At 37.8% G+C, this 26,214-nt stretch overlaps 1 protein-coding gene across 1 annotated transcript; it reads right to left on the bottom strand.

Moving 5' to 3' along the window:
• Positions 1-6,493: 6,493 nt before the first annotated feature.
• On the bottom strand, positions 6,494-23,755 carry LOC140235328 (medium-chain acyl-CoA ligase ACSF2, mitochondrial-like). The gene is made up of 13 exons (XM_072315353.1): positions 23,742-23,755; positions 22,029-22,209; positions 20,158-20,340; positions 18,286-18,404; positions 17,327-17,495; positions 14,947-15,042; positions 11,939-12,087; positions 11,466-11,634; positions 10,984-11,091; positions 9,959-10,110; positions 8,954-9,095; positions 7,021-7,131; positions 6,494-6,616 (listed from the first exon to the last, which is right to left on the bottom strand). The coding sequence occupies exons 1-13, from the start codon at positions 23,753-23,755 to the stop codon at positions 6,494-6,496; spliced, it is 1,716 nt and encodes a 571-aa protein (XP_072171454.1).
• Between the last annotated feature and the right edge of the window lie 2,459 nt (positions 23,756-26,214).

Genomic DNA, 26,214 nt, shown 5'->3' on the forward strand with positions numbered 1-26,214 from the left:
TTCAAATCAGAGAGAGGTTGGCATGTTCAACGTCACATCGTGCAGAACTCTACAGAGCAGAGTTCTGTGACTGTACCATGGCCACCATGACGACGAAAGAGATAAGGAAGGGGAAAAAGGAATCGCTTTGTAGTCCGGGTTTCAAATTGGCAACTTTGTTCGGTTGGCTGGTCAGAGAGATTTGGAGAAGTTCATTGGCTGTAGAGGGAGACTGGAAGAGTACATTTCACTGAAGGGGTGTTTCCCCATTACCACTTTGTATACATTGTACGGTAGAGACCCGGAACGAATCGGCGGTGGGGGATCTTATCGGCGGTGAGGCAAAAATCCCGCCGATTGGATCTGGGGGATCTTATATACCGGCCACAGTCCGCCGATAAGTTCCGGCGGAACTTATCGACTGGCCGGAACGGATCGCCTGTGACACCGGCGAACAGGTTTGTGGGGTAAACGCGCTATACGGGGGCACGCAGAGCGAGTCGCCTTGTTTAAAGGCTAATAAAGATATTGATAGGCACTATCTACGGTACGTGTACTAGTACGCAGTTAAAGGGACAGTCCAGACGATTTTCATAATTTCACATCATGTAGTACATAAATCGACAACTCCCTGTATAGATTTGTGGAATTTATTGTGGTTCTTGAGCAGAGAAACAATACTTTGAAAAACGTTAAACAAATTACACTGAACAAGGATGATGACATAGAAGGCTCACATATTTCAGAAATGATAGCAGTGTAATTCCAATAACAATACCGCTTGCTTGCAAGTTCACCTGTCTGTAATCTATGCATGCCTTCTTCTTTTGTTCTGCTTCCTTGAGCCCCAACTCATGCATTTTTATGGTGACTCTGCCATGTCATCATCCTTGTTCATTGCAATTTGTTCTATTTTTTGAAAATATTCTTATTCTTCATCCCAATTATCACAAATTCTGAAACTCTGTCCTCAGAATAACTAATTTATAGTTGTACAAATGTAAAAATCTGAGAATCACCCGGAGGTCTCCTTTAAGACTCACACGTCGAACTGGATTTGACGGATTCCATGATTAATCTGTACACATTTATTCTCCTTCATATCCATTTTCCTTAAGCTGTAGAGTGAATTTTCCAAACATTCCACCCAATGTGGAACCCCCATTCACCCCCATCTCTACCCGAAAAAAGAAAAAATCCTGCCTACGGCCACGGACACAATGTTTTGCATGCGCGTCACATAGTCACAGAGTCAAAAAACAAATCCCCGTTGTAGAATTTCCCGCTACGAGGGGACCGAGTACTTTCTATACTTATTATAAATCCAAACTGGTCGAGTATACGACGGACGGTATCCGTTGAGGGCACCACTTTTTTTTTTTTGTACCTTGGCATGAGAGAGAACCAGCACCTTCAACACACCATACCAATATTTATTTTTGCACAGTCGTAACGTTGTTCATCAAACCTTTTGTATCATGAGAGGTTTTTTTTTTTTTTTTTTTTTTTTTCGTACAAATCCATCGCCTGTTGTTCACGACGGGCAGGAATATGCTGGTATGTTTTTAGCTCGACTGAACAATTTATAAGGCTATGGCTTGAAAGCCACAGGAAGTGCTTGTCTTTCCCTTTCATACAGCTGTTGGCACTGATATTCTGTTATGTGAATGTTAGCAGCTGTAGATATAACCTTGACACACAATGACTGAGGTTGTTAAACATTTTCGTTGGTGACAAGTCGTTTGTTTCCGATATGTACTCTATTCTTCGGAGAAAGAATAATGCTCACACCATATCGTTATACGCCAATATCTCCATGGGTCATACTTAAGAGAAGGTGTGTGTGTGCGTGTGTGTGTAAAAGAGGTAAAATATTGAAAATTATGACGTCTTATAGAAGAAACAGTCGAAAATCGTATTGATAAAGAAATCAGGAATTGCTCTTTACCGTGGAAATACAATGAAATTCTATGAAGGTTGCTCATGGGACCCTTTTGATATTTCTGCAGAACGTATACGCTTGCTATTTGACCTAATTAACACTGGTAAATTCCGCTATGGCACACCCTTCATCTTTAATCCAATAAACATCGCTAAAATGTTAAGAAATACAGTATTCTGAGGTATCACAATGGCTGAAAAAAAGCATAGGCCCGAATTCACGAAGGTGGTACAATATTGAAACCATTGTGTGCAGGGCTCACACGGGTAAATAATTCCCCATAGAGACGTGTGTTAAAATTCAAATTCAAAAAATTCTTTGAAATAGCTGGGAGAAATGAAGCATTTCATCTTCACTAACCTGGACAAGTGAGATTAATCCTTTCATCCATCAAATTCCCAAGGCGGGTTATTCAGCTCAAACTCTGTCCAAGGGTCCGCAAAGCCAGACTACGAGTTCTTTTCACTCAAAATATCACCTATTTTCTGTACATGCATCCAATGAAACATACCGGTAGTCCCTTCAAATCCCATGAGAAAAGCTTTCATCCTCCAACAAAAATGCAGTTTGTAGAGGAATTCATACTCAATATCTGCAGCTATTCAGTTTTTTCCAAACTGCATTATTGATTTTTAATCAATTTTTCTTCACTTATTTTGGTATCTTTGGTACAAATTTGTGAAGGGGTCTGGGACATTCCATTTATTTACAAGTGTGAGCCCTAAACCATGGACAATTTGTATGGAGCGCCAAGTGTCGCATGGCCTATTTTGTTACGAAATCAGTCGTTTCGTCGACAAAATGACCATTTCGTTGATGAAATGTTGTCATTTTGTACGAAATGATCATTTTGTCGACGAAATGACTGATTTCCTAACGAAATAGGCCATGCGACACTTCGCGCACCACACAAATTGTCCATGGTTTAAACCATGGTTTCAATTGTACCACCTTCGTGAATTCGGGCCAATGCGTCTCAAGTATCGTATAAAATTACGAAGAAAATGTCCTGACGTATGACAAGGACGCAAGGACGCAGCATGTACATAGTAAAATGGCGCCCCATGGGATCATTCCATCAAGTAGCTCTCTGCGGTACGAATTGAGCCGACACAAAATTAACTAGAGGGCTCACACGGGTAAATAATTCCCCATAGAGACGTGTGTTATAATTCAAAATTAAAAAAAAATTATGTAAAATAGCTGGGAGAAATGAGGTGTTTCATCTTCGGTAACCTGAAAAAGTTAGGTAGACCTATAACCTTTCATCCATCAATTTCCAGGGGGGGGGGGGTTCTTCAGCTCAAACTCTGTCCAAGGGTTCGCAAAGCAAGACTATAACGAGTTCTTTTTACTAAAAAATCACATATTTTCTGTACATGCCCCCAATCAAATTTATAGTCCCTTCAAATTCCATGAGAAAAGCTTTCATCTTCTAATCAAAATGCAGTTTGTAAAGGAATTCATACTCAATATCTACAGCTATTCCGTTTCCGCCAAACTGCCTTTTGTAATTTTAATTATTTTTTTTCTTCATTTATTTTAATATCTTTGGTACGATTTTGTGATGCGGTCAGAGATATTCCATTGTATTTACCGGTGTGAGCCCTATAACCGACCGTGCAAACTCAGACGACGCGAGGTCGATTTTGATGAACGATAATGTGCATGCGCAAAACAATTTTCCCCTCTCATGCCTCTGAACATCTGCGTCGCGAAAATCTAACGCTCCCTATACCACTCTTCTTTAGCAAGAATGTCGAATCATTTGAGAAATTGGGAGGTAAGTGATTGTTTTCTTGAGTGAGACGACACGAAAGCGGCAAGTGTGTGTCACAGCATATGTTATATACACTTAAATCAAACTGGTCTGAGGTTTACGAATTAAAACGTCTTCGAACAATATCGCTGGTACAGAAAAAGGGGATTAAAGAAATCGTATAGTTTTGGTTAAGACCTAATTTCAGGTTTCTAACATTTTTTGATGAGATAAAGAGAAACCTCTTATGAAATATGAAGGAGCATGTAATTCTATGAGGAATTCAAAGTTTACTTTGATGAAAATTGGTTTTGAAATGGCTGAGATATCCAAAAAAGAGCGATTCTAATAAAGTGTGGTACCCACACTTTATTTGTTTTACTTTGTTTTTGGATGTTTCAGTCATTCCAAACCCGATTTTCATCAAATAATCTTTGAATTCCTCTTCAAATGGTATGCTCTGTACTATTTCTTGGTGTCGCGCAAAAAGTGAAAAGCCCAGTTCTCATCTCCATCAATACTGTACCACCCCTTTAAAATGAAAAGTCGTTAGTTTGAATTTACAATGTATTGTCTCACCTGTCTAAAGCGGCCACCCAAGGGAGACGAAATTAGTGGCCGTTATAGACAGGTAGCCGCCATAGACAGAGTCGTTTACATGTGTTTTCTCTTGGGGGAATTGTGTTTAATGGTCGCATATGGCAGGTGGCCGCTATAGACTTCGGTCGCTATATAGACAGGTTTGACTGTATATCAACCACGCTGTTTCGCACTGAGGGATACCTGCAGACAAGTACATCACATACTTAGCTGAGAGGAGAACATAGAGGAAAGAGACATGCATACTGAAATGCCATTGCCAAGACAGATATGATATTGTACAAGAACACATTTTCGTATAAAGGGAGTCTGTTATAATGGAATGAATACTTCTAGTATCATCCGTAGAGAGCTTCAAGGGACATTCACAGTGTGAGTACGCCATACGCACATCGTCAAAGTCCGCGATTGTTGTGAAAACTGTTATAATCGTGACATTATGATACTGATGCGAGAAAGCACATACAGGTATGTTACGCATTGATGCTATAGTGGACAAGTCCATGATAGTCTTGAATTTTCCCAGTGATCTCTTCACGATCTCACCCATCAGGCCTTCGCGGCTATACGGTGAGTTTTTCACCGACGAGGAATCTGTGCACTGTATAGTATCCCCTTTGGCAGGAACCTCATGAGAAGTCGTGCTATCTATTATACACACAGTGAATCGCCATGTCGATCAGTTCTGGCTAGTGGTGGGGTATGGTCCTCTCAGTTAAAGATTTGCACATTTTAGACAAACAAAACAAAACAAAAATATATACCGTATGATCCGTCGTTAATTTTCCTCGAATGCTAGTCTTTGTTGATGATGACAAGCATGCAGGTAGCATGCAGTCAACGCTCCCGGCTGTTTTACGATCATTATAATTTTATGTTGGATCTGGTGTCGATGCTGTCTTTTGCTTGGACAGTGTTTACAACTCAAAAAGCGTTCGTTTTCATCAACATCAACCAACAGAAAGCTGGTCCAAGGGTTGTCAGACTCTCCATATGCAAACTGGATTCCAGCCTTCATAAACTACCAACTGTACTTTATAGACGGATGAGTTGAGTAGCTAAATGCTAACTCCTCGGGGAAACACTTTTTAAAATTGTTTTTGAATTTAGGGCCAAGTGCATTTTCATAGACTTAACTTCTGTTCGTTGTATTTTTTATGTAAAAAAAAAAAACTAAACAAACAAAACATCGAAAACATGGCATTTATTCAAACTGCATAAGAGTGTACCGGTAAGACATAACACGATCAAAACTGACATTTGACATTACTGGCAAGCCTATTCTATAAGTCTTTTTTTTTAATCAATTGGACAATACACCCTCCTACATTTCGGCGAGTCAAAGATTACATTTTGTATTCCGTCCCCAAATAACTGAGTCTTAACGTAAAACTGACTGAATTTGTAGAGATATGGCAGCTACACTGAACAAATCAGACAAACATTTTAATCTTGATGGTTATCATTTTGTTATCTCATGCCTGTTTACAACTGGATGGAGTCTGAAAAACAAAGTCAACTATCACGCAAAGAATTATGAATATTCACAAGTTATATTGATCGTTTAGTTTTGTCACAATCTAATAGACTCATCGACACCGCAATGTCAAGTATTAGGCCAAGCAGTGGGACGTCAAAACGTAGTTTTCTGAAGATGACTATTTCATCGAAATGCATAGTAGACCAGCGGGGCACAGAGAGGGAAGAGGATAAGGGACTTTTTGAGGGACATGATATGTGGGGCAGCTCAAACACGTACGCCTCCAGCACCTCTGGAAAAGCTGCAGGTTCGTATAGTTACGCACGACTTTACGAACGATATGGCAAGCCTAGTGGGTTTCCTAATCATTGTTAATTTCAATAGCTAAAGTTGAAATTTGCAGATGATAATGATCATTCTTACATGTTAAAACAAATTTTCAGTTGAAAGTGGTCGCCCCAATGTGTAGCTGGAGTATTGATATGAAGTCTTACTTTGTTGTAAAAGTAAGGGAAAAATGGGCAAACATATTGGCACTTTATAATTCCGGTCACTCGTAAAGTCATGCTTAACTTTACGAACAGCTTTATGAAGCAGGGCCCAGTTATATCGAATGAAACTTGCGTTTGTTGATCATAACCATGATTAAATAAAGTTTGATGGCGTTTGTAATCATTACAAAATAAGTTATCAACGGAGCATCAGCCATCTTGAATCATTCTTCCAAGAAACGTCACTCCTCCGCTGCTGTGGCCTTCCACTGCTCTCTCAGCACGAACTTCTGGATTTTGCCGGACACGGTCATCGGGTATTCCCGGACGAAGCGGATGTATCGCGGGATTTTGTAGTGTGAAATCTGGCGGGATGAGAAAGTATGAACATCACTTATTGTCGCGCAAGTATTCAACAAGAAACAAACAACTTGAACGATTTTCATTCAATCTTTTCTTTTTTCTTTTTACTATAATTTTGCCTAAGATTACTATAGTATACCAAGATTTCAAGATATGGATATGATAAAACACACGATTAAATGAATAATTATTGCAATAAGTAGGTTCGGCTGAAATCTTATGTAAGTTTGCGAATATGGCATTCAGATAGCTTGCCGGTGTCAATTGCTTGACTTCGCAAATCCGAAACAAGCTCACTGGATTCCCGAGATTGTAATGCGTTTTTTTTTTTTCATAAAACTAGGGATAGCTGTAATGATAAGGCACGTCACTGGATATCCATAATTAAAACATTGATAAACATTACCTTGTCTTTACAGAAGACTTTGAGGTCTTCTACCGTAGTCTCCATTCCAGGCTTGAGTTGAACAAACGCACACACCTCCTCTCCCATGTAGCTATCCGGTACTCCAACCACCTTAGCATGTCAAGATTAATGATAATAACAGTAGAAATTGACGCGTGACAGCAATTTACATTTTGAATGAGTATGATTACAAAGATATTTTAACAGATCATTCCTCTGGATTAATAATCATATTTCATTCGTTGACTTTTGAACACACTCTGCACACACACACACACACACACAACAGAAGTAACTGAAACAATACATGTGTATTTTACAGTACACTGAGCGCCAGGATGGATAACCTAGGTGTGAATAAATGCAGACCTGGATGACTGTAATTACAAGTGTATCCCTTCTATCTCATAGTAAAAATGCACACATGGCAATATAATGAGATACTGAATATTGTACGCCGCTTATATAATCAGTTTATGATACAAGCTGAGCTATCCGTGGAGTTCTCACACATCCATAGTGGGAAATCACACATTATATTTATTATGCTGAACGGCAATGAGTACTTTGAACGTATAATCTAAGATATTGGGAGGATGAACAGCATGACATGAATTACAAGGCAGGTACATTAATCTCAGAAGTGCTTTGGTCAATGGTGACTTTTAAGCCATGTGGTTGAGACTTTGGCAATCTTGGAAAGGTGCAAATGTCACTTTTAACAACGATATTGGATTTGCTATATTCAATGGAACTCAAAGATATTTTTAAATCCTTGTATAACGCAGTTATCAATTTCTTCGCCCAATCTGATCGTCAATTACATCTAAATAATCAAGTGAAATATCGAGAGTAAAATACAGAGCGATAAAGAAAAATAGAAAGAAAGAGAGTGATATATGGTGAGAGCGGGAGGGAGAGAAAATTAGAGAGAGATGAGTAATATTCCTGCCTTCACTGTTATGTGAACTCAATTGCACACCAACGTACAGCAAGACAGCATGCCCTCTAGTGGTCTATCGGAGACAACCATTACCGTGAGAGTTCGGAACACTGATATCTTCCTAGAGAGATCAGTGGTTCGGAAACGAGAACAACGATTTTGAGAATAACACCCCACGTGTTTATATCATCAACAGAAAACTCAATGGGGGCCAAGTTAAAAAAAGAAAATGGGTATCTTTAGTAAATAGCAAGGAAGTTTTATACATCGCCTTTCGATGATGTTATGGCAATCAAGATACGGTGATCTAAAGCATATCTGTAGTATGATAATCGCTTGCAGTTCCTCCACTTTTTCAGGGCATTTCAGCCATACATAGTGAATTCGTGTTCGTGCCAATTCAAATTCATGCAAGCAAGAATATACATTAAAATTTTCACCTGGACCATGAACTGCATAGGCAGTGTACGCACGACAAGTAAGGAATGTTATCAACCGATATTACTGAAGGAAAAATAAAGCCTCAAAATTGTCATTCTATGATGTGCATTATTTGTTTTATAAAATGATGACGAAGGCAGTCTTCACACGATGATACACTGAAGTACCTCGTGCTGAAAGGGGGAAAGTGCCCTTAACCCATGTAGAGCGATGTCGAAATCATCACATTCACCAATAAGCTGTTTTAGAAACAGAGTTCAAGACCTTCTCCCTACCAGCTTAATCCACAAGAATGACATGACATCAGCCCTCAACGACATAGATTCTCGCTATCATACTCCCTTGCTAATAGTTATTCATCAAGTTGGTAGAGAAGAGAGGTTTGTTCTCTGCTGTACACAAGAAAACAAACACACACGGAAAGCCGGGAATTATCAACACAACTTCAGGAAAGAAGGCAAGCATCTTTTTTTTTTTTTTTTTTTTGCTTTCATTTTTCTTTTTCAGATCATGATATAGTTATGCTCCATACATCATGATAAGTCTCACCTGCACTTCCTGAACGGCTGGATGAGTGTGAATGAAATTTTCAATCTCTGTAGGGTAGATGTTGACCCCTCCTCGAATAATCATGTCCTTGGTGCGCCCAATGATCCTGCAGTATCCAGCATCGTCCAGAGTTCCAATATCGCTACAAAGAGAGGCATTACAGATGTACCCAAGGAGGCTCGGACATGATTGATTGATTGATTGATTGATTGATTGATTGATTGCTTGATTGATTGATTGATTGATTGATTGATTGATCGATCGATTGATTGATTTGAATTGATTTGAGCTGGGAAGAGTCGATCATCGAAAGGACTTGTTGTCTACCGTCCCTTCAACTCTCTGTGAAACTAGACACCGATCTCCTTAAACTTGTCGTGACGTTTACAAATTTTTCATTTGCATCGTCATCCGTGACTATTCCTTTATTTAGATAGAGCCAAGTTAATATGTTCAGTTGTTACCGATCTTCTTCATAATCTTATTAGAAATGCATGTTAAAGGCACATTTCGAATCACACAAAAATATTAATGAGATGTAGAAAGGGAAACTCAACGCAGTTCTCGCCACATGGAATGCCTGATGTAGAGGGAGTTTAAAAAGAATAGAGAAAAGAATCACACAAGTTTGTGGAATAGGTAGGCCTGTAAACATCCTGTGATGAGGGACACTTTCACACACAGAGACACGGGTACGAACGAAGAGCGCACATGATATACATACAAACACAATACTAGTAGATATGCACTCGGAAGACAGGCAGCCCGGTATACATTAAGAAAAGTGGACGAATGTCTGGAGAAATTTTTCCTTTACAGATCGACCTACAGACATATAGCTGCCACAGACAGACAGACAGACAGACAGGCAAGGAGAATACTGGAAATGCAAATGAAAGCATTAGTCTATCCGTACTCCTGCTCCTATCATCCGCTGAAAATTTTCATCTGGATCCATCAACTCCCCTCGAAACATTTCCGCTTTGGTATTGGCAATCAACTTACCCTGTGTGATACCAGTTCTCGTTGTCAATGACCTCTCTTGTCCTTGCCTCCTCTCTCCAGTATCCCGCCATGACGGCATAGCCCCTCACGCACACCTCACCTGGCGACCCCACGGGAACCGTCTTCTGTGTTTCAGGATCTATGATCTTCACCTGAAAAAATTTTTTTTCTTTAATATTATGAATGTTAACTATATGCCTGAATGCATGCATAAATAACTTAACATCACAATATCAACATAATCTATGTACGCATGCATGTAGCAGAATATTCCATGTGTAATCTCTCTCTTATGCAAGGTTGTGTGTGCACGCTTGCTATACTTGTGAGTATACCGTTGTACCGATGATTCAGAACAAATATGACAAAACTATCATATTACGCTGAATAAAACGCATTTTGCCTTTGATAGGGGAAACTACAAGATTGCATAGTCATCATCTGTTACTATACACCATGCACGAAAATTCACGTGATTTTGTCACGCGGTTTCCTTGGCATATTCATCAGTTCATCATCTGTAACTATACACCATGCACGAAAATTCACGTGATTTTGTCACGCGGTTTCCTAGAATGAGCATATTCTGAAAAGAAATTAATCATAATACGTTTGGTAGCCTTAAGTTTGACTTTGTACGACGGCTATAATTGGTAGCATGTCCCATGCACAGAGAGCGTTGTTAATCATCACATTTAGTACTCACAGCTGAATTAACTGACATGCTAACGGAGTTTAGACAAACATGGCAGCTGTAAACGGTTTCTTGAAAAACAGGGTGTTGGCATGTGATGTGAATGTGCTTCTGTTGCAGTTTTTATCTTTAAAAAAAAAGAGCAGCACAGTGTGCAAAGTAAACTGCAACTCCATGGATTATCTGTATTTGATATTGATACCAAACAAGGAAGCAAAAACAATCAAACAGGTAGCAAGGTAACAATGTCGTTAGTACTATCTTTTTTTTTTCTTTCCATTTGATGAGATCACAGATAGAGAACTAACAGAGTTTTACTTCAAATGATTACCTCTAGATGGGGTAAAACTTTTCCGACGGTGTTGACACGTTGGTCCTCTGAGTCGTGCGGTGTGCTGAGCGAGATGATAGGAGAAGTTTCCGTTATACCGTAGGCACTCTGGATACATCAATGCAGAACAAGAAAAAAATAGTTGGTCATGCGAATGGGTGTACGTCACGACCTCTAAACCCACGAGTCATACTGCCTACGCGTCATACAGCTTACGAGACAAACACTGATTGAACAAGGCTCCCCGAGCTCTACAGGTCATTGGATAACCCCATGCGAAACACCATAGTGACACTGACGTTGCTTTACCTTAATGGGGGGGGGGGGGGGGGATGGCGAGTCAAATGTCAGCGACATGAGTGCAATATCATTAACCGGGTTTTGTTCACAGCCTGATCTTTGTTCTATTTTCGTCGATGTGATCACGAATCATCAAAATATCTTCCACCAATGATACTGGATTAGACAGAAGACAAACTAACCACTAGCTCTTCCAGTCCCATGGCGTCTGTGGCCTGCCTCATGGTCTCCGGCGGTATCGGCGATGCTCCGACGAAGATCGACCTCACACTGGTGATGTCGTATCGATTGCTCCATTCGTGGTTGAGGAGGGCGATGAACATCGTGGGAACACCATAAAACATCGTGCACCTATATCAAGCATTTGCAGGGAGCGTGGGTTGTCGGAAAGAGTTTAACTCATAACAACTAATTTTGAAAGTCATGGCCTTCAAATGGCGTAGTATACATGCACTACCTTTGAGTAGTGAAGGAGGTAAAGAAGCACATACGTCGTCGTACACAATAGAAAAAACCCAAACACACACACACATATAATATGTAATTATATAGATAGATATATAGATAGAGAGAAAGGAAGAGAAAGTGAAGAAGGGGGGGGGGGGAGGGAGAGGGAGGGGGAGAGAAATGAGATGAAGAAAAACGCCTATAGTACCTTTCATCGTTGATGGCCTTAATGACTGGCCCTGGCTGAAAACTTGGAGATGGTATCACCAGCTTGAGACCGAACAGGACATGAGCTAGTGAGATGATCACTGTGCCAAATATGTGTGATAACGGTACCGCGGCACACGATGTATGTCTCTGCATAGGAAGTGCATATAGAAAAACTACCATCAGACTACACGTTAACGGATAAAATAATGTCATGTAATACTGATTATGAGCAAGACCTTTGGACACAAAGGTTATCTATAATGTTACAAGTTTAAACGATTCCCAAGACAACGAATTTAGAATGTATAGAACTACGCAAAGATTTGCAAAGTATATCTGTTTGATTTGATTTGATTTGATTTGATTTCATTTTATTCAATTTCCGACGAAATTATACAATATGACATTTTGCATATGAATAAAGTAAAGTACAATGTGACTTTTGCATATTCAAATGAGATTTAAATGAACGTCATTTGTTTACAATGAGACAAAACATACTTTAGATGAAGAAATGCATGGACAAACTGTAACTGAATCGTAACAAAGAAAAAAAGTCGGAAATGGAGGGGACTGCTAAAAAGCCTAGCTTGGTTGAATGCAGTCCCCTCATGAGAAGTAAATTGTAGTAATAATCAAACGAAACGATAAGACATATTGCTTGGGGAAACAGAACATAAAACAAATACGCACAGACAGAAACAAAGCAGCTCTCATACATACGCGTGGAAAGCATAAACAGGAGGTCAAAGGTCAGAAAAGGGACAGGAAGAGGAGGACAGGGAAAGAAGCAAAGGAGGAAGAGTTCAAGGGTCGATGCCAAAGCACATGAGACTATAGTCTTACCGAGATATGGACTATATGAATAATGTGTTATAACGATTATGAAATAAATTAAACAAAGTTAAAGACGTTAAAGCAAAGAAATAAATTAGCGGCTTTCAAAAATGAAAGTCCCCAGTGATATAAGAATGAATAAAGAACTCCTTTAATTTAAAAGTAAAGGTGTTAAAGCTTAGAGCTTCTTTCATGCTGCTATCAAAAGGAATTGCAGAGTTTAGGTCCGGCAAAGGAGAATATACATTTTGTAAAAATCGTCCTAGACAGGGGTAAATGAAATTCGTTTGATTGTCTAGTGGGATATGAAAGTACAGTTTTATTTTGAATAAACATGGCATTAATCACAAAAGGAAGGGAATAATTTATTAATTTGTACATAATCTGTCCTAAATCTAAACAACACAAATCCTTAATTTTTAAAATATTATTTTGATGAAACAAGTCATTCGTATATGACATCTCCACGATTCTCTACAAACAATACGAAGAGTTTTTTTCTGCAATAATATTCTTTCTAGATACGAGGAATAAGTGTTACCCCAGGCGAGAATGGCATAATTCAAATAGGGTAAAATAAAAAATGAGCATAACATTAATAAAACATTTTTGGGAAAATAAAATTCAACTTTATTGATTACGCCGATATTTCTAGAGATTGTACGGCAAATAGAATCAATATGCAAATTCCAGGTGAGGTTATTATCAAGAAACAAACCTAAAAATTTAATTGAGGAAACTTCTTCTGTGCCTATATTATCCTGGAAAATGTTCTGGGGTAATTTTTCCAAAGAATCACTAAAAAGCATTCATTCAGTTTTTTGAAGATTAATTGAAAATTTGTTAGCTCTTGTCCAGAAAAGTAATTTATCTAACTCGATATTCAACCGTATCAATCAATAACTCAGGATCAGAGGTAGAAAAAACACATTTGAATCATCAGCAAATAATAAAAACGTAATAAAAAGGAAAGAATACTTGATGAATTTTCTATATCATTGATATAGAGAACAAATAAAAGTGGACCAAGTAAACTTCCATGCGTGAGCGGAACACCACAAGTGATATTGTGCATAACAGATATATGGCCATTTATATAAACAAATTGTCTGCGATTAGTAAGGTAATTCCTGAACCACTCCAAGGCCGTACCTCGAATACCATAACGGGATAATTTGCAAAGATGTATTTTGGGGTCGATGGTAGTCGATGGTATCGAAGGCCTTGGAGAAGTCCGGGAATACACCTATAGTATGATAACCTTTATCAACAGCTTTAGAGACTTTATCAAGGAAGGTAAGGACTGCATGAGATTTGTTGTGTTCTTGCCGAAAACTAAATTGATTATGAGAAACGACATTATGTTTATTAAGAAAATCCAAAGTCTGGAGTAAACAACTTCTTCGAATAATTTAGAAATAGTGGATAAGAAGGGATCAACAATAAAATTTATGGTATTTCTTAAAAGAACATTATCAATATCATCAGAGCCAGCACTTCTCTTACTCTTTAAATTCCGAACTATATCAATTAGTTCGTTCCTGTGTGTGATGGGAGAAAAAAAAAAGAGCTGGAATTAGGAGTTTGTAAAAAATCAACAAATAACTTTTAGGAATGTGGGATCTTTTGGGCAAGATTATTTCCTATTTGTAAAAAAAATACTGATTAAAGATATCAGCTAAAGACCTTCGATCAGCAGTTGTGAGATCATTATGTTTGATTGTAGTAATACGAGGTGTTTCCTTGTTTCTATTAATGGGTGTATCAATAACTTTCCAAGTATTTTTCATATCATGTTAATAAAAATGTATTCAGCTTTGTTTCACATTACGTAGGGAGATGTTATTTGTAGAATTTTAGCGAGCTTTTTTGGTTTCTAAGATCACATCTGACCCATGAATTGGTAATATATTCTATTAACTGAACATTCCTATCTATCTCTCAATAAAAAAAAAAATGCAAAATCTGGAAATCTTCTTTTTACTTCATGTATACATTTTTACCTCAACTTATATTTCTTTGAAATATCATGTTAACAATGATGATTTTTTTTTCTTTTACAGCAGAAATATCCAAATGACAGGTCAATGAGCATTGGGAAGAGAGAAAAGAATAACATACGGGGAAGGAATACCACCCATTCGAGATTAGATTTTCTTTTAAACTCACGATCTTGTCCAGGCGCATCCTTAGACCAGTGTGATAAATATTGTTGACAGTCTTGAAGTGCGTAGTTAATACTCCTTTTGGTAAACCAGTTGTTCCCTAAAAGTTGCCACAGGGATGAATTAAAAGACTGTGAAAAAGTGATTTGCAATGCGTCAGTAAATTTGCATGAAATACGTGTGAAAATGGTATACTTCATTTTCCTTCATGACATTATTTTATTTCCAAGTATGGTGCAAAAATAAACTACATAAAACTTAACACTTGCTGCACCTAATGAACTGATGTACGAAGCAATGTATTAAAACAAAAAACACGACAAATGCACCCCATTCACATAATATGTGGATTAGAAAGTAAGAATGAATTTTTCTGCAGTAAGAATTTTTCTGCATTTGAAATGTAAACCTATAAACGAGAAATCTAATGGTAAAGTTCAACACAAAGTAATCACAGATCTCTACACATATCACATATTGTAAGCATCTGTCGATAAGGCAGAGGAAGAAAGTTAATGAAAAGCTACATACAGAAGAAATCTCAACGTTGATTGATGTAACTAATCTACATTGATCTATATTTGATTGATCTACACTAGATTGTGTTTTGTGTGTGTTAATTGTGTCCATACCACTATACCGTATGTCCCCCCAAAAAATTACAACGGGACCCTCCGCAACGATAACTTTAGAAATAGTGAATCAATCCAAATACAATTTCAGGGTATGAAACTATAATTTATTATCCACATCTTACAGGAAACCACATCCGATTCGCTTCAGTTGCCAAAGAGACATGCAGATTTTTTTTTGTTTTGTTTTGTAGAGCATGTCAGGAATATCCCTTCCCTCCAAGTTCCTGTCCATTGTGTTCACACATTATGAAGTTCCAAGAGCATCCAAGTGCTAAACTTGGATGCTCACACCCGTGACATGCCCGTGACATCAGACCATGATATATCTCTGTGACCATTTATCCAAATTGAATGGGGTCTTCTGCAAAATATAGGTAAGATGTTATATTTTTAGTCCCTGAAATAGCATTCAGATAGTTTAGTCATATTGGAAGTGATCAATGCGGAAATCCGATTGTTTTTTTTTTTTTTGGTCATACTGTACAAGCGGGAGGTACTTCGTACTTTCAGTTCGAAGCACCATTATTTTGAACAGTTTGAATACAAAAAGCACGTTTCAAAACCTGAAAAAAAAATCTGGGCAAAAAATAGGAGTTTGTTTCATGTAGCAAAAATACGCAGAAGAATAGTTATGATGGACTACCCAGTCATTTCAAGATTGTTATCTCGTGATTAGAGTGAATACAGGATTGTTTTCATACGACAAGAAGCGTATTATGATGGATTAGAAGATTGTTTTCAAGTGATTACTGAAGAAGATTGGTATCAAGAAAAAACAATCGTTTCGAAAGATTAGACAATTACGATCAAATGAGGACACTTGCATACAGAAAGCTCTGCTGCGAAGGTTTAACACCCTATTTCACTTATTCAGGAGGAGCGCAATAAACTACCATTGTGCATATTTTAACAAGTCGTGGTGAAATTTATGCTGATTTGGAAATGATTTTGAGAACAGAAAGTGAACCTTTTGGATACTCAAGTCTTGATAATGTGGTATAATTTAGTTTGTGGGGACGAAAACTCATCAATGCAGACTCTTAAAATGCCATGCCTTCTTTTTCAAACACAAACAAAATTACAGATACCATGATACTTAGATGGCAAGACATAAGCTAAATACATACCATAATACAAGGTGCAATGTAATACGATATAATTTAAGCGATAGAAGAAACAATATAGTCATATGCTCTTAAAAGTGATATCAATATATTTTCACGTAATAATGTTATTAATCTCTTGGAAAATAGTCATTGAAAATCACATGAGAGCGCCATCAAAAGCAGTTGCTTGAGTTTTAAATTCGTCTCGGAAAACCAAAGTGTAGAGACTTCAAAAGCATAAATGAAGTATATCAGATCTTGAATGAAAAGATAATCAACAAACATCATCTGGCACTGATTGTGAATGGAATGTTCAACTATATGTTATACATTCTATAAATTTTGTATTCAATACCTTCACTATTTTAAATCTTTAACTTTATAACGATACGATAAAATATATTCCTCTTTATGACTACGAATGGAAACATTACAAAACATTGCAAGGGCACATAAGGAGGAAGCAAGGATGGCGAGCAGATACCATTACTCTCCAAAATCTCCCTGACTGAATTAAAATAAAACAGAAGAAAACCATGCGAGGGAAAGTTTGTTCACCTCAGAGCAACAGATTTATATCCACTCTAAACAATTCCTTTACAATTACTGTTTTATCAAAACAATTTTACTTCAATTCGCTTACCGATGTGAAAATCATATTACTCGGGTCGTCGCAGTGAAGCCTGTTCCTGCATTCCTTTAGAATCTTATTGCTTTCGTCATCACTCCCCATCGTCATGACGTCATCCATGAGGTAAACTCCTGGTCGCTTTGCTCCACCGTACATGACGACTGATTCTAAGTCTGGGAGTCTGGACACGGAAGCGAAATAAAATCATGATAAATTATACAAAAAAGTGTTGTCATATCTCACAATACACATCACCACTCAAACAATAATCTAACTGTTTTGATAACCAAAGTTTAAGCACGATATTTTCCCAAATTCGAACAACTGAAATGAGGTTCTACTCTGGTCGTGTTGGTAATTTCTTGAAGTGTACAGCTGGAAACAATTTCTACTATAATCATTTCGTGACAGGGCTGATTAACAAACTAATCAGTTCCAATAAAAACAACTCAACGGAAGAATTTCACGCATTTGGAAGTCATTATGATATTGAAGTAGTATTCATTCACTGATGTTCTCTCCCTATTTTTTTTACCTAAATAATATAGTAAAAAAAAAAGAGCCACAAAACTTAAAGGGATGGTACAGTATTGGTGGAGATGAGAATTGGGCTTTTAACTTTTTGCGAGATACCAAGAAAACACTTATGATATAGTACAGAGCATACCATTTTAAGAGGAATTTGGCATGACTAAAACATCCAAAAACAAAGAAAAACATAGTGATCGTAAAAAGTGTGGGTCCAACACTGTATTAGAATCGCTCTTTTTTGGATATCTCAGCCATTTCAAAACCAATTTTCATCAAATGTTGAATTCCTCATAGAATTACATGCTCTTTCATATTTGATAAGAGGTTTCTCATTATCTTACCGAAAAATGTTGGAAACCTGAAATTAGGTCTCAACCAAAACTATACTATCCCTTTAACATTATGTCTGGGAATGCTAATTCAATTCTCAAACTACTTACTGAGGGCTCTGTAACTTTCCCGGCAATGATGAAGTAATGGATGGACAAATTTCAGCGATCATATCGTAGTAGTCTTGTGTCAAGAACGATGATGCGGACACCAGTGTCTTCATGCCTGCCTGTCACGTTATGCAAGAGTTGCGTATCGACATCATGCTCATTATAGCTTGTGTTACGTATTATTAATGCTATCTTTATTTCCCCCATTCATTCATCGCAGCCTCAGGCTAAATTACAAAAGATTTTACAAAATATGTATAAAGTATCATATAAATATAAAAAGGTGAAATTACATAGTACAGATAACATATATAGACAAGCTTATATAAAACAAATACAATGCAATATTGCGTTAGTAAAACATAAATAATTGTTATCACTTCAGTTTATATAGAATAAACAAGGAAAACGTAATACAAATATGTCCAAAAGAATGCAGGATACTAATTTTGATAAATATAAAAATGTGAAACTCGTAAACAATACAAACTGTATAAAAATACTATAAACATAAAGAAGGGTATGATGTGATACATTTCATTTTCAATATGCCAAAAAGAAAATACCAAAAACAGGAAATGGCAGTTACTATGTACAGAAAAATGAGTGGGAGAAATGTCATAAATCATAAAAGAAATGATAGCAAAATTGATATATCAAATAAATTACTGATCAAAACATTACTTCAAATTATTCAAAATTGTTAAACTGTAAGTTACGACATGATGATGCATTGCAGAAACAAAATACAATGGAAATAAATAAAAATAGATATGTCGCTATTGTGAGTGGTATATGCCTCAGCCACATCGCTCGGTTCCCCCAACAGATCTATAATATGTCTTAACAATGCGGAATGACAGATTTACACAACAAAGATCATATAAATTAGAAATATCACTGAAGGTGATTAACACCCCGCTCCAGCAGCTCAGACTCCTATGAGAACCAGGGTTTGTCGGGTACAAACACAAAGGGCATTTTACATGCACAAATACACCAATAGATCTTCATACACACCAAATTTGAAAGTTTGATACGACAATGTGTGGGTACCACGGCAAAGCTGTTTTTTCTGATGCTAACACAGTACAATGTGTGAACAGTCTAACTTGTCCTAAGACTGTCTTGAAAATGACATCTCGGTCTAAAATTCGCTTTTGTGGCAATCCAAGGCTACTTTGTGCTGACGGAACCATCAATCGATTGTATAATTTATGACCTTTGAGTGAGTAGCATAGAGCAGAATTATCACCTTTTGTATTCTATTGCCGAGTGAAGAGACATGGATGTTGAGGCCTTTGGAAAACACGTTATACATTCTTACCAAAGCTTTTCCAAACATCGAGTGCTTTAACTTGTTACATCTACTCGTCTGGTGCCAACATGCCATTTATTTACATGGAATTGTTACGAACATTAGAATAACTGTAAACCTTTTCCATGCCTATACGTCTGAATTCAAGAACTACAGGAAGCTATCAGAAGACAACGGGTACAAATAAAAATAGTTGGGGGGAGGGGTGTTGATAGTTGTAAAGACATTTATTATACGCAGGCACTCTACGGATGGAAATATACAGCAAATATGACTTAAGTTAGGTGTAAGCTACGTGTCAAACACAAGCATCATAATGCAAACATTCTGAAATAAAAGTCTTGTAAGAAGTACGACGTTGTGAGATTGATCTTTCTGCTGTGCTAAACAGGTATGTGTCCCTTGAGATTAGACTTTAGTATTCAGGTTGCCAATATTCAGGGAGCACCACAGTGTAGGTTGATGAGAATTGGGCTAATCCTTTTTTTAATCCATTTTTTTTTTGGGGGGGGGGGGCGGGGGGAGGGATGCCCTTTTTTGGCACATTTATTTACCGTGGTCATGATGTGATGTAATTCGGAAGGTCGACATGCCGCGTTGACATTGACCAAGATGGCGCCTATAGACGCCACAGCATACTGTGTGTGTAGCCACTCCAGGGTGTTGGGTCCCCAGATTCCCACCCGGTCTCCGTGGCGTATCCCGATGCGAACAAGGCCGAGGGCAAGCCTGTCAACCTTTCAGAGAACACATAAAAATATTAACGTGGATTGATAGCTGACAACCAATACTATAGACCTGTTGGTATGTCCCAAAAAAATTACAATCGGATTTTTGCATTGATAACTTCCAATATGAGTAAATTGTCCGAATGCTTTTTTAGGGTCTAAAAATAAAACATCTTACCAATACTTTGCAGAAAACCCCATTCAATTTGGTTAAGTGATCACAGAGAAATGTGAATCGTTGTGAAGCATGTGATTCTTAAAAGTTTAGGACTTGGATGTCCTTGGAACTGCATATTAATGTGTGAACACGATGGACAGAACTTGGAGGGAAGGGATTCCTGACATGCTCTACAAAAAAATCCTCATTTATAGTTTCATACCCTGAAGTTGCATTTAGATTGATTCACTATTTTTAAAGTCATCATTGCGGAGGTCCCGTTGTAATTTTTTTTTGAACATACGGAATAAGCGTTTAACATGTCTACAGATTGCAATTTGACACACAAATAACTTGCATATCAGGGTAACATTGAATCATATTTGAACTAAACTCAATATGTCGTTAACCTACGATGAAGCAATATATTCAATGCAAATTCATCAGTTACAACCTGAAGATTTCAAGCACACTGGGAACACTATACGAATACAGCCTCTTCCTGCTCTGTTTCCTTAAACGGTGCAACTAAAGAGAGAAAATGAAAGATAATTAGTAAGTGAACTTACCGTCGATAACTCACTAACTTTACGTCATAAACTCTATGGCCCGAATTCACGAAGGTGGTACAAATGAAACCATGGTTTAAACCATGGACAAAAACCATAATGCGCCAAGTGTCGCACGGAATATTTCGTTACGAAATTGGTCATTTCGTCGACAAAATGACCGTTTCGTTAACGAAATTATCATTTCGTGGACGAAATGTTCATTTAGTTACAAAATGTTGTCATTTCGTTACAAAATAATCATTTCACCGATGAAATGACTGATTTCGTAACGAAATATTCCATGCCACACTTGGCGCTCCATGGTTTTTGTCCATGGTTTAAACCATGGTTTTATTTGTACCACCTTCGTGAATTCGGGCCTTTAGGTTGAAACAAAGATTGGGTGTGATATGGTAGGACTGCAATCATGCACAATTCGAAAGTGTCTTTTGTCCTTGCCAATCCTTCAAGGTAAAGGGAAACAAATTCTAAGAAATCAGAAAACACCCCGTATTTAAGATTTCTGCTTTCTGTTCGCTCCATCTAACTTACAATCACTTCGACTGAATACAATTTATGATTTGTATGAATTTCCTCTCATCCTAAGACTGTTTTTCATTGTACAGGAGTGATGGCACTCGTTAAGCTACTGTCGTCATCAATAAAATAAAACAGATTGAAAAGTTGCTGTAATCGTCACACACCAACCTTTTGTCAGCTTTTCTCCTGCTCCACCTCGTCATTACCTTCATCATGTTTTCTTTAATACGTGTTTGCTATTTCATTCTTCGAATTACTCTAAATGGTTTAACGAAGAAAATAAAGATAAAGCTGATTGAATTCTTTTCGTAAGAAATAAATTCATATCTTTCCAATCCAATTCCACTATGTCCACAACCAATTTGCGACATAAATGCATTTTCATTATGGTTTGGGATGTGTGCAATATACAGATATCAGAAACAGTTTCATCGCTTCTTTTCGTTTACCTCATCTTTGAATTGTCTGAAAGTCCTTCGCACATGATCAGAGGAAAAGACGACGAAGTGACTGTCAGGACGATTTCGCACGGTCTCGTCCAAGACATCGGGAATAGTTTTCCTTATAAAGCTGCTGTCTTCTGCAACTTTGTAGTAGCTGAGACTAGCACAGGTTCTTCTCCAGCAAGATCTGCAAATAGGTGATGATGAATAAACGAGAAGTCTCTTACGACTATAATAGAGCCATAATTTAAGGATGATAGATTTTTTTTAAAGGATTGCCATAGAACTGTAGAAGGATTTGTGTACTGGTAACAACTCTTGTTACAGTTCCACAAGACGTAGGGCAAATGTGTTTTTGAACGTCAAAACTTTAATGATTTGAAGACAACCATCTTGTTTATTTGATTTCGTAGAATATGATAGCACCTTGAGTCGAATTTTTCAAAACGACATGGTGATAATGATGATAATGTTAATTGTTTATTCATTTTATATCAACGACAATACATCGCAGCTTCGCTGCCGCCTTGAAGGCTTACTTTGCTTAAGTTGGGAGGTCATCTTACAGGTGATACTTCAAAAAAAAAACTATATAAGAAAAGTAACAGAAGTGGAGGAGGAGATGGAGGAGCAGGAAAACTGAAAATTTGAAAAGAGCAAAAGGTGTGTAAGCAAAATAATTAGACATGGGACAATAATAAATACTAATGACAACAAATTACAATTGTACCACTGAAAAAGAGATGGATCTTGACCTGTTATTATGCGCCTTCTTTTTATAGGCAACGTAATTGTGACGTCTTGTTCTCATATATCATTCGCTATAGACCGATTCAAGTGACTGTTCATGGAAGTGCGCCCTCTTAAGGCGACGCCATAACTGGGGGCCAAACAGGCCGGGTCGGCAAGCGCCCTGCGTGCGTGGCAAGGTTGCCAGCGGAAGCCAGTGCTTTTACCACCCGGTGCCAGCCGGCCAGCTAGCTATCTCTGGCGCGGGCAGCGATCGACGCATCTGGATTTGTGACAACTATAGAGTCTACTTTTTTTTTTCGTTAGCTAATTAATAAAATTAAACAACTTATACCGACTATGAGCGAATGGGTAGATGGCGTATACGGCTGTAGCCCAAACTTGAACTTCAAGGTAAATATCGGTACGATCCGTGAGTGTTTGTAGACTCTATTTCTGTTGCGATGACCTGGGTACTCGCGTGTAAGCCCCGTCACTACATCTATTCACATTTGTGTAAGAGGATAGAAACACCTGGGGAGAACTATGGCTAGGCGCAGACAGACGTCTAGATAGTGAGCCTAGACTGTTGAGCAGTTAACTGATATAATTAAATACAAATAAGGAATCAGAATCTTGAGCTAGATAGTAGATATGGCGCTATCAATTAGTAATAATATCAGTTAACTTAAACCTTTTTAGGCTTTTCTCGGACCAGCGGGGTAGAGTCTGTCTAACGTTTTTTTAGATCTTGTCTAGAATTCTAGCCAACAGTCCAGACTAGATCTAGACCCGTCTAGACCTATTGACTTCTAGAACCCTAGCTACATCCTATATCATTTTCGGTTGTCACTAACTTCCGGCAGGCCTAACTAAGTACACCAAACTGAAGGCAAATCTAGGCGTTTCTAAGCCGTATTAACTAAAGAAGTTAATTTACGTTGCCTGATGTCAACAACCAAAAATTCTACTGTTTAAGGTCTAAGTAACCTTGCATTTAACATCGCGCTAACGCCTAAAATTATAATCTACAAAAGTGATTTTCAAATCAAACTTTCTAACTATGAATTATGCTTATGAAACGGATGTTTGCCACCATTCATAGCAGTTTAATATCTATAAGTATCACTTTATCAAAAATTAAAATTATCAAATTCAGAGTTCCAGGACCATGTTGAATATGGTCAATTTAATGCTGAACGCTTAGTGAAGAAGTAAAAATTTACAATATAAGAATTTTTTACACATCTTGAAACATTCATTTGGCAGTAGTGTAGGCTTTAAAATGTTTGTCATATAGTATAACCAGGAAGTGTATTCTAACTTTGGTAAGTATTGCACCAAGCATTTAAAAAAAAATAAAAAAATGAATTATCAAAATCTTTGATCTGAACTTGTCTTCTAAAATGAACAACTTTATTTTACGAATATGAATATGCAGTGATTAAGCCTAGGCCTATATCAAATAGAGAATCTATTAGGCATAGGCCAAAGTTTGTTTCGAAAATCTGTGCATTTTTTATACCGCTGTGTTTATTCATGCGTCAGTAGTGTCTGAATTTCACACACTGACGTGCAGCTTCCATTTCCGGTTTTTCGCCTGTCATTTGTGCACCCAAACAACTGCACAATATGTGTTTGTTTGTTTTTTTCTGATCCTTTGAAGCTTTCATTTTAGATCGATATGTCTGAATTACTCAATCTATCCAAAAGAAAGGCATTAGATGCCGCTGAATGACTTTTCCACAGTGAGTAAAACAATCACAATTTTAGCGCGGCGGTCGCCGACCCAGCGGCCGCCGGCGGCGCATGCGGCCGCGCCCGGCTAACTATGCGCGATGGGTACGCTGGGCTGCTAGCTAGCTGCAAGTGCAACTCGCTGGCGGGTAGCTAGCTCGCTGGGAGCCCCCCGTTGGCTCCCAGTTATGGCGGCCGTTATAGCGCCGCTAGCGGCGGTAGGTGAATAGGCCATCGAAATTGAAACGGTCTATATCCTCATTAGGAAGTCAGGGTCATATTTGAACAAAATTCAGCGCAAACAAGCTTGCGGTCAAGGGTGACAACTATTGAATACGAACTACGAAGGTGATTGTAAGTGAGCCCCTCAAAGCCATGTCAATGACTTAGCATACTGTGACCAATTAGAGCTATTCGCAATGGTATCGATACCAGTGGTTAGTTTCCACAATATTTGATTGAAGTTCCCGGTTTTGTAGTATAGAGGAGCAAGTAGATCTTGCAAACATTGTAGTTAAAATGTGGCAGCTAACATATCAGTAAGATATAAAAGAATGAATAGTAGCTGCTTGCGCTTGCTGCGTAAGTGATTTAGAATCAGAGCATTGCCAGCTATATAAAGTCCGTCATAATATAAATGTCACGTAATATTTAGTTTAATGTACATGTATTAAAGAGTTGACTATTCAACGTGTAGGTCCCATTTGATGGATTTAGTGTCATGGTAAGATATCATTTCCTATCATATTGTATACATGCGCAAACACAACTGCACCTCCTAAGTGTTTTGTTTGTGCAGGGCCCCTTTATGACACATCGCAGATGATTTGTAAAATATAAGCCATGGCCATTTTACCTTGGGGTAATATCAATGTCATATGCCAGTTTCCTGAATATTGTTCCTTATGATTTGATTGAATGACCAATTTGTCCATTTGTTAGTGTATAACATCAATTTACGTAAACTATATTTCATGATTGGTATATAGTAATATCAAGCCTTCGAACAAAGTTTGAAATCTTGGTGTTGTTTATGACTCAAATCTGACATTCAAAGACCACATTTCATATGTATCCCAATCTGTAAGATTTCATTTGCGTAACCTGGGCTCAATTCGGAGATATTTAACTATATCAGCAGCAGAAAAACTGATGCATGCTCTTATTTCGTCTCGTCTAAGTCTAAGTAAACTGCAACGTCTTTAGAATTTGCCGCTAGATTACTTACTTTCAAGAAGAAAACTGTGCATACTACTCCAATACTTCGGTCCCTACACTGGCTTCCTGTAGGAAAACGTATTAACTTCAAGATTCTTCTTCTTGTTTACCGTACATTGCACAAATTTGCCCCTGTCTACTTTCAAAATACTCTTCATCTTCACCAACCACCACGCAATCTCCGTTCATCAAACTCGCTAAAATTACAGGTACCTCGAATCAAGCATAATTGGGGGGATCGGGTTTTTTCATATATGGGCCCAAAACTATGGAATGGCCTACCAAAATCCCTTAGAGAAGCATCTTCCATTGATGGTTTCAAAAAGAATCTCAAGACATATATTTTCAATTTAAATTAACAATATTGTATACCTGTATGTATAGTATGTGTACGTATATAGGCCTATTGTTTGTTGGTTTATTGTCTTATTATTTTCTGTGATACTGTTGTAACGTGACACATTATGTACTCTGTTCTATAGCGCCTTGAGTATCTTTTTTAGGTAGA

The sequence above is a fragment of the Diadema setosum genome, chromosome 11 (genome assembly GCF_964275005.1).
Source record: "Diadema setosum chromosome 11, eeDiaSeto1, whole genome shotgun sequence".
In the NCBI taxonomy this organism is placed as follows: Eukaryota; Metazoa; Echinodermata; class Echinoidea; order Diadematoida; family Diadematidae; genus Diadema; species Diadema setosum.

What these genes read in the sequence shown, in the direction of transcription:
- LOC140235328 (XM_072315353.1), bottom strand. An exon ending in TCAGACAATTCAAAGATGAG is followed by an intron (nt 20,341 to 22,028) that starts GTAAACGAAAAG and finishes GTTCTCTGAAAG; the next exon opens with GTTGACAGGCTTGCCCTCGG. An exon ending in GGATGCGCCTGGACAAGATC is followed by an intron (nt 12,088 to 14,946) that starts GTGAGTTTAAAA and finishes CTTCCTATGCAG; the next exon opens with AGACATACATCGTGTGCCGC.